This window comes from Abramis brama, assembly GCF_963993115.1.
Source record: "Abramis brama genome assembly, chromosome: 13".
Taxonomy (NCBI): domain Eukaryota; kingdom Metazoa; phylum Chordata; class Actinopteri; order Cypriniformes; family Leuciscidae; genus Abramis; species Abramis brama.
The window spans coordinates 36,950,276-36,960,611 of NC_139975.1; the positions used below are offsets into that span (position 1 = coordinate 36,950,276).

General features: G+C 38.9%; 1 protein-coding gene across 1 annotated transcript in view; it reads right to left on the bottom strand.

The window, feature by feature from the left end:
* The window catches only part of maml1 (mastermind-like transcriptional coactivator 1), a 37,150-nt gene extending 30,428 nt beyond the window's left edge, over positions 1-6,722 (bottom strand). Inside the window, exon 1 of the mRNA XM_084132659.1 lies at positions 5,445-6,722. Coding sequence (XP_083988785.1) covers positions 5,445-5,756 — 312 coding nt within the window. The 5' untranslated portion in view covers positions 5,757-6,722. The remainder of the gene's footprint in view (positions 1-5,444) is intronic.
* Between the last annotated feature and the right edge of the window lie 3,614 nt (positions 6,723-10,336).

A 10,336-nucleotide genomic window follows, 5' to 3' on the forward strand; every position in this document is an offset into this window, starting at 1 on the left:
ATATATCGGCCACCATATCGGTATCGGCCGATATATGTTCATTTTTAATATGTTATCGGAATATTTGGCCGATATATTAAAGCTGATAAATAATGGATTATTTCCTTCAGCTGAGACACTTCAGATGCGCACTGTTCAACATGATGGGTTTTAATTGCTTGAAATATGATTTGAATCACTTCAAAAAAGGAAAATACGGTTCAGCGCAAGTCTGTCATATAGACTACATAAAATAATGAGAACATACATATACATATATACACATATATATATATATATATATATATATATATATATATATATATATATATATATATATATATATATATATATAATTGTGTGTTTGGGACATGGCTTTTAATGATGAGACTTGTTTTTGTAATCAGGCTCTCTCTCTCTCTCTCTCAAAAAAAAAAAAAGGATTAAGATTTATCGGTCAATATATCGGTTATCGGCTTTCAAATTTAAAGAATTATTGGTTATTGGTATCAACTACGGTTGCAACAGCGCAAACATGATTTTAGAGCACATTTTACAATAACGGTACAGTCTCAGTTAACAGTAGCTGCGTTTCTATTACAGATTTTGCACAATACTTTTGCGATATTTTCTAAATGTCGATAAAATTTTTTTGCGAAATGGCGTTTCCATTAACCGATGTTATGCGACTAAAACATGTTTTTTCCTTTCGCGACAAATCATTCCAACAACTATAGCGACTGATGTTAGTAGTTTACAATAAATCCCAGCCACAGAACTAGCCATTATTGTTCTTCCACCGGGATCTCTTCCACCGGGAGCTCTTCCACCGGGAGCTCTTCCACCGGGAGCTCTTCTACCGGGAGCTCTTCCACCGGGAGCTCTTCTACTGGGAGCTCTTACACCGGGAGCTCTTCTACTGGGAGCTCTTACACCGGGAGCTCTTCTACCGGGAGCTCTTCCACCGGGAGCTCTTCCACTGGGAGCTCTTCCACTGGGAGCTCTTCCACTGGGAGCTCTTCCACCGGGAGCTCTTCCACCGGGAGCTCTTCCACCGGGAGCTCTTCTACTGGGAGCTCTTACACCGGGAGCTCTTACACCGGGAGCTCTTCTACCGGGAGCTCTTCTACCGGGAGCTCTTCTACCGGGAGCTCTTACACCGGGAGCTCTTCTACCGGGAGCTCTTACACCGGGAGCTCTTCTACCGGGAGCTCTTCTACCGGGAGCTCTTACACCGGGAGCTCTTCTACCGGGAGCTCTTACACCGGGAGCTCTTCTACCGGGAGCTCTTCTACTGGGAGCGGCACACATGAGGAGTTTCTGGGTGACAGAAGAATCAACAGCTTTCACAAACGACTTTCAGAATAAAATAATGTCTCGCATCAGAAAAACATTTAGAATTATGTTTTTATGTTGTTGTTTCTTTGACCACACACTCCACGACCCACTCAAAACGGTCTTGCGACCCACTTTTGGGTCACGACCCACTGGTTCTGGATGTAATGTCGCACTGCTGGCACTAGCGGGTCACGTCAACAGCCTCAATTATAGTTTCACACAAAAATGAAAATACTGCCATCATTTAACTCACCCTTGTGTCATTCCATAAGACTTTTGTTCATCTTTAAAACACAAAGTTTTTTTTTAAATGAAACCAGTCCATTCATCCAAAACTTTGATGCTTCAAAAAGTTCATAAAGACATCAAAAACTAATCCATACGAGTTGAGCTGTTTAATCAGTCTTCTGAAGATAAACGATCGCTGTATATGATGAACAGACCTAATTTAGGCTTTTTTTTAAATCATATATAAATATTGATTGAGCTGCCGTTGACCATATTTGATGTGCTCTATCGTACAGACCGCATTGGCTCACACACACACCTGACCATATCTGATGAGCTCCATGTAGTCTGGAATGACAATGGGGAGTAAATACACATTTTCATTTGTGGATAAACCACTTTTACTGTCCTATATATATATATATGACACAAAAGAAAACCTAAAGTTAAAAGGCTGATCAATAAGAATCAAGCTTTCCATTTCCATATTTATTCCTCTAGTCTAGAAAATGTAGTTAAAAGAAACACAAGCCAGTTCCCCTCTTGAGATCCGCCGAGCGGCTCCTGTAACTGCTGGTGAGCGAGAACACACACAGGAGGTTTGGCAGGACGGCCACAGCCTCAGAACGACTACACCCCAGCATGCCGAAACATTCCCACAGTGAAACCTGCAGTGAATGAATGATTGATGGACGGATCAGATCTAGACGGAGTGCTGAAGTGCGGTAGGACTAGTCAATCCCTGCTTGATATTAAATGAGCTCAGATGTTTAGATGTGTCATGTACAAGTGTTCGTTTTATGGGTTCAGGCTTAGTTTATTACTGACCCGAATCAAATGAGCGGTTCATGAACCCTCGCAGCTCAGTGTGTTTCAGCCACCGCTCCGTCAACTTCACCAGAACACCAACACTTCTACTTCTAGCCATGCAAACTATTAAACATCATGCTATTGTGTTAGATGTGCACACACGCGGTCTGCGTTCTCAACACAATGGGTGCTATAGAGTCAGCGTGAAGTGGAAATGCCATTTGCCTCTTCTTTCCTACTGTGATGATTATCTGTGAAGAGGGGAAGAGAGGCTCGGATTTTGTCTGTCGAGAATTGATTGGCTTGTAGAAAGTGTTGTATGCTAATTGCTGGACTGACACTCGTCCGGCCATTCTGCAACTGTATTGTCCATCAGAGATGAAGTATAGCGAGCGGAAGGGACACGTTAATGTTTAAAGGTCACGAGGTAGAACGGCACAATTCTGGATAAATTAAAAATAACAATTACGATTTTTTTATCTCTTTGAGTGAATGATTCAATGACTCACTCATAAAGTCTTCACTTGTTTCATTACTGGATGAATCAGTGTTTTCGAACGAATCTCTTGAATGATGATGATGATGATTCAATGACAAATACATTTATCACATGTCTCCACCTACTGGTGTAATGGTGTAATTGATGCAATCTTTATTTAAAGCCTCAAGTTACTTTCATAAGGTGATTTACTCTATTTACGCTACCGAAGACATCAGTGTTTATATCTGAACTAATAACTTTTATCCCAGTGCTTCTGTGATAATCTGAACTATTGTAAGAGAGAAATAATGATGCGGTGAGGTTGAAAAGACTGTTTATGAAGCGGTTTATATCTATACATGACAATCTCTGGATCAGAACACAGATCTGAGTGTTCCTGTGATCAAAGGCTTAATAGACATAAGAGCCGAATCGCTGTGGAATAACATCGAGTGTGTGTTTGAAGCAAGATCACAATCTTTTGACGATAATCGTGCAACTCTATTATGAGGGCACATATTTAGAATATAATAATAATAATAATAATAATAATAATAATAATAATGATGATGATGATGATGATGATGCACCGATGGCCATCTTTTTAAATTTGAGAAATGTAAGATTTTAAAGAAAACAGCTGACCCCAGATCAAGAGTAGTAATGGGCAAGATAGCTAAACTGCTAGCGAGATCAGCTTAGCTCTGGAAGCTCGTTTCCCACACAGAATTAAAAAAAAAAAATCATCTCACGTTTTGCGTGACAAAGTCACAATTCTGAGAAAAGAAGTCAGTCTTTTTTACTCAGAATTGGACTTTTATAACTCGCAATTGCGAGTTTATATCACAATTCTGAGAAAAGAAGTCAAAATTGCGAGATGCAAACAATTGTGAGATAAAAATAAATAAAAAATAAATCACAATTATCTTTTAAAATGTTTTATTCTGCGGTGGAAACAAGCTTCCACAGCTAGCTACACACCTGACTAAAACTTCTAAAGAAAGAAAAGCGATTGGCTTGGGCTGTAGTTGAATTGTGCTCATCTCTGGAGTAACATAACCCTCGACACTGAAGTCAGCTGACGTTAGAAATGCACCAGTACACAACAGCACCGCAAGCCTGAAGACGGTCCTCGTGCTGCTTCAACAGATGCTCAGGGGGAATGAACCTGCTAGCAGATGTTATAGATGTTATAGATGGACTCATTCATCACCGTGCTCTGATCAGCTGTGTTTGCTGGTTTCTAGCTGCACAGTCTCAGTGTAATGTTATAAATCTCCACTCATGACCTCTCTCTGCAGTGTTGCTCATGGCCTACGGTGCGCAGTGAGTTAGTACTGCTAAACTACAAGCCATCAGTTTCAGCAGCTTTCATCATTACACACTGCTCTCAGTGCCACCGCTTCAATCAATAGCCGTTGCAATAACTTTACAGAGAACAGCGTGGGAAGGAGGACCCCTGTTTATAAAGTCACCACGAAATCAACATGTGTTTTATGATTTATCGGCATATTATATTATTTAAATAAACGCAGTTGAGTATTGTGCATTTTTTCCTTACTACTATTTTTTATTAGTTGTTTAATTGTAACAATTAAAAAAAAATAGCTAAATATTTCTTAGTTATATAATTTATCTAACGCAATGACATTCACACTTGACTATTTCTGGACTAGAAGTGAATCTGCCCAACAGAAGGTGATGCTTTGAGAGAGTTCGGAAAGTGAACAAACAAACAAACCGAGCCATGAGGGGATCATTCCCTGATCTCTCACAACATCTGTGTCACACACACTCTGTGCACAGAGCTGATCATGTGACATGTGCAGGGCGCGTGCTGGTGTCAGGGTCACATGACCTCAGCGCCTGTTGCTGCCAGTGCCAACACACACACACACACACACACCCACACCTGCAGATGCTCTGCACCTGATGCCAGATGCTGAAACTGCTAAGACTAGTCTTACGAGTTAGTCATCACATTTTTTAGTTAGTTCACAACTGTTTTAAGTCAGTGACACAGAAACTGAGATTGGTCTAATTTAATGCTAAGAAGTAAGACTGATGCCACTGATCAACACATCCTCCTAGATGTAGTAAAGCTCAAGAAGTTAGTGTCTAAATCAAGCCATACGTGACCCTGGACCACGAAACCAGTCTCGAGTCGCACGGGTATATTTGTGGCAATAGCCAACAATACATTGTATGGGTCAAAATTATCAAAAATCATGAGGATATTAAGTAAAGATAATTTTCCATGAAGATATTTAGAAAATTTCCTACCGTAAATATATAAAACATGTATTTCTGTGAGTGAATGCAGCACAATCGCCAACATAAATGCACAACTTTAAAGGAGATTTTCTCAATGTTTCGATTTTTTTGCATCCTCAGATTCCAGATGGTCAATAGTTGTATCTCGACCAAATATTGTCCTATCATAACAAACCATACATCAATGGAAAGCTCATTTATGCAGCTTTTAGATGATATATAAATATCAATTTAAAAAAATTGACTGGTTTTGTGGTCCAGGGTCACATATGAGATTTGAACCTAGTCATGTGACCCACAGGAACCTCACAAGCCCTTCCACACACACACTCACCGCGATCAGCGTGTTGTTCCTGCTCTGCTCCCCGGGCTCCTCCGCGCCTCCCCCGGCGCTGGTGCCTCTGTGCCCCGCGGGCTCCGCGCTCGCTGCCGCGGGCTGCCGGTGCTTGCTCGACCGCTTGGCCTTGGTCTGCAGACACCGCTGGTGCAACGCGTAGGTCTGCTGCCGCTCCATCTCCTGCCGCTCCACCGCGTGGCTCTGGTAGCGGCTCTCGCAGCCCGTGTGATGCCGGCGGAAGAGCTCGATGCGCCGCCGCAGCCGCTCCATCACCGCGTTGTGCCGCGGCACCACATAATCCGCCATCATCCGCGTCACAACGCGTCTGGATACTGGCAGCAACTCTCACACTGATCGTGCCGTTCGTGTTCGCGAGCGTCTCTTTACAAAACACACTCCACTGACTCCATTATCTGCACTATCTCCTCCTTACACAACAAAAGACTGGGCGCATAGTTTAGACGAGAGCGCTGATATTCAGAAAAAACGCGTGTAAAGTTTGCTTTTAACTAACGTTACACTGATTACTATAGTATATTCAAGTCTAGGGTCCTGACACAAGACAGAATGAAGTTAAAACCGCGGTTTTATGAATGAAAGAGTTCACAAACACTGATAAATTATTCATTATAGAAGTTGCATTTGTTTAGACGTGAATGTAATTTAGAGGAAAGTTTGAAAGGACTCATAAGTTTTACTTTGAGGAGTTTCTATTAAACCCTTTACAATAATATTTACCTCACGTTTAGGCTTATTTGTTCACTACACGTTGTTAAATCGAGCAAGAACAACAACAACAAAAAAATCAACAACTTAAAAATAAACGTTTTTTTCGCCTCACAGTTTTAGTTTGACAAAAGACGCACTTGAGATAAAACCCCATCGACGAAAGGTTAGAAAGTGCTGTTTTAAACCGTGTACATTACATCCATTCAGCCCTAGAACACAGATTTGGAGAGTTACAAGCGAGTTTTAGCAGTAAAAGTAACTTTTAAAGTAGCAGCGCGGCTAACAGCTGATCCTCACAGTTACATTACAGCTACGGATGTAGCTTAGCCGGAATGCTAACTAGCCCTCGAACAAAGCATTATAAACTCACTTTCTTTCAAAAGCGCGTTAAAAGTCTTGAAGTTCACACAACCGACTCCTGTGCTCCGGTTGAGCTCGACACGAACCCGAGAAAGCGACCGGCGAGGGAATAAACTCTGCCCTGCTGCGCTGTCTCTATTGTTTTCCAGTCTTCGGGCAGTTGCTGGTCGCCATCTTGTAACTATGTTTTTTCTTTTTTCCTCAGTTTTTTTATGCGCGCGCTGTGAGTGACAGGTCACCCGAGCAATCACTGGACACACACACTCACACATTCCTCAGCACATGCGATATGCCTTATTGTTCTCATATCTTACTACAACACTTCGAGTTTTAAATGGTGGGAAATAATGCAGCCTAGATCGAAAAGATGAAATTGTGGTAGCTAATGTTTTTTTTTGTGCCACCATTAGGATTTTACAGTAGCAACAACTATTAACTAATGCATTTTGGCAGAAAATGTGGTTATTTAAACAAATATCTACTTATTTATAAATTCGTAGGATATTGATATTCCATACCAGGCTCCTCTCTGTCCACTATAGTTTGTGAAGGGTTTATTATTCGATTAAAGTTCCCAGAGCTCCGGTCTCTATATTTCCTTCCCAGTGGAGGTCCAGACAATACACTGTCAAAAAATAAAATAAATTATATATATATCCATGATTTGTTATCACAATTTTGTATCTTTTGTCACATCAACTTAATGTAATTAATGTGGTTCAGATAGCACAATATTTTGAGTTTCTATTGATTAAACCAATCTCATTTGTTGTATTAACTCAAAATGTGAAGGCAACCAGGATAACTTACTTTAAGTCAAACCAACAATACTTTTTTTACAGTGTAATTTTTTTTGAAATTGGAACAATTATTCATTTCCTTCGAGGCAGCCGTTGTAAAAGAAAAAATCCTAAACACTCAATATAGTCATCAGATAATTTTTACCAATATTTACCACACAAAAAAAAAAGTAAATATTTCTCCCAACTGGATATGAATATAAAAAGGTTAGACCAGGGGCCTGTACCATGATGGTAGCTGAACAAACTCAGGGTTACAGGATTAGTTTCGAGTTGTCAAAACCAAACCAATCCAACCGGTTTGCAGAGACCGTGATGCTGATCATCCACTCTCTCCGGCTTTGATCCTGAGTTTAGGAGTTCAGGAGTGACATCAGCAGTGGACAGCCAATCACAGGCTGAGAAAGAGTGAAACTGAGATTCATTTCTCATGAGTGAAGATTCACTTCTCTCTTCTGCAGAATATCACGAGACTGAAGAATATTAAGAATTTAATCAGATTTACACAGCAAGCAGAAAATAGCTGTCTATGAAAGAGGACAACTAAAAGAAAAGTCTTGCTATATCAGTGCAAGTAAAAGTTATGAAGTTAGTTTATACAGTTGATAAAGGTATAGAGAGAACTATATTTTATAGCTTTATATATTGATTCTAAAGTGTATTTATATTACCTTTATATGTTTATTCATTTAAACTGTGCGTAATAATAATTGATAAACTAAAATTGTACATGCGTGATCGATTAAGGGTATAATAATTACATAAATAATATCTATATCATACAAAATTATTATTCTAAATTACAATTGTACAATTATTCTAAATAATTTTGTGTATAAAAATCATTTGCTGTAGTGATCTTTAATTTGGAGTGGAAACAGGTGGAGTGACTCATCAGACATGTGATGCTTTGCTCACAGCTTTGAGCCCTCTCACCTGGAACATCACCTGACCCGGACCAGGTTAGCCGTGGAGCGCGAGTTACTATGGCGATGAACACGCTAAAAGCCAATCCACTTTCATAGTGCCTAAAACTCAGGGTTGGAGCAAACTAAGCTGAAACACACCTGGATATCCTCCTGAACCGGCTTCATGGCCCCTGGGGTTTCATCAGGCTATTTTTATTATTTTACATTTAGACACTTACACAATATTTATACAATACAATATTTTCATGACTTGTTATCACAACTTTTTATCTTTTGTCAAATTTACTAATTAATGTGGTTCAGATATAGGCCTAACACAATATTTTGAGTTTCTTTTTATTAAACCAATCTCCTTTGTTGTATCAACTCAAATTTTTTATTTCAATGAACTCAAAATTTTAAGGCAACCAGGTCACTTACTTTTTTAGGTTAAACCAACAATAGATCTACTTTTTTACAGTGTACTTGTATGGTACATATTTATTGAAGCTTGTTTACACCACAGAATAAAACATTTTAAAAGGTAATTGCGACTTTTTATCTCACAATTGTGAGTTTACATCTCGCAATTCTGACTTTATAACACGCAATTGCGACTTTATATCACGCAATTCTGAGGTAAAAAGAAGTAAAGATGTAAACTCGGAATTGTGAGAGAAAAAGTCAGAATTACCTTTTTAAACAAGCTTCCATAAACACATTGGCCTTGGACTGAGAAAACACATGGGTTTACATGTTAAGAACAGTACGGACCGTTTTTTATATGTTCACAGAAATCAAGGTCAAAGTAATAAACTACTAAAAACAAACAATGTACATAATCTATAATCAAAACTCTCATCAAAACAAATTAGTAAAAGTATTTTGTCTTCCCTTGCCATCTATAAAATAATTTAAAAAAATTATAACATTGTAATATGCTTTTAATATGCTGATTAATAATGGGATATAAATGGGGAAAAACCATAGACTGGAAAAAACTAACCGTGTAAAGGTGCCATGCGTCACAAACCTGGTTAGGTCAAACACTCAGAGGACAATTATTTACTGCATTCTCGTTTTCTGCTGCGTTTTAGCAAAATCTATGTTTCTGCTCACAGTATTTCTGCTACAGCTGTTAAAAAACTGCATCATCTGCAGCTCTTATAGAGATATAGATATAGATATAGATATAGATATAGATATAGATATAGATATAGATATAGATACACACTGCTGTTCAAAAGTTTGGGGTCGGTAAGATTTTAATGTTTTTAAAAGAAGTCTCTTCTGATCTCCAAGGCTGCATTTTTTTTAAATAAAAAAATATTTAAAAAAATCCAGTAAATATTGTGAAATATTATTCTAATGTAAATCATCTGTTTTCTATGTGAATATCTAGTAAAGTGTAATTTATTCCTGTGATCAAAGCTGAATGTTCAGCATCATTACTCCAGTCTTCAGTGTCACATGATCCTTCAGAAATCACTCTAATATGATGATTTGATGATCAAGAAACATTTATGATTATTATCAGTGTTGAAAACGGTTATTTACATTTTTGTTTCAGGATTGTTTTGAATAGGAAGATCAAAAGAACAGCGTTTATCTGAAATAGAAAGCTTTTGTAACTCTGGACTGGGATGTTCCCCTGTTTCTGTGAGATGAAAACACTGATGATCTGAAAGAACCGGAAGTGGTTGCAGAACTCCTACAGTCTCAGTGTAATGACCCAGCGCTGCTCTGATTGTGTGAAACATTCTCCGGTGAAACTCAGTTATGAAACTCACTTCCAAAAATAGCTCTTCCTTTAACCAAATAACTGCTGAGATCGGCGATTCGCATCTCGGAGAGCTATTTTTAAACCAGTCCAGTATTTATGGATCCAGTCCTCCGTGCCAGCCAGTTTCCACAGATAGCGCTCAGAGATACGAGTCTAGATTTAGGAGGTTTCCACTGTCCTCAGATAAACCAGGGAGGGAGTGAGTGGCCTAGACTGAACTCTCGCGCTATATTTCATAACCTCATTGTTTTAAATTCACAAAATATCTTTCAAACAAATGTTTTTCTTCTTCTTCTCAGAACTAACTTC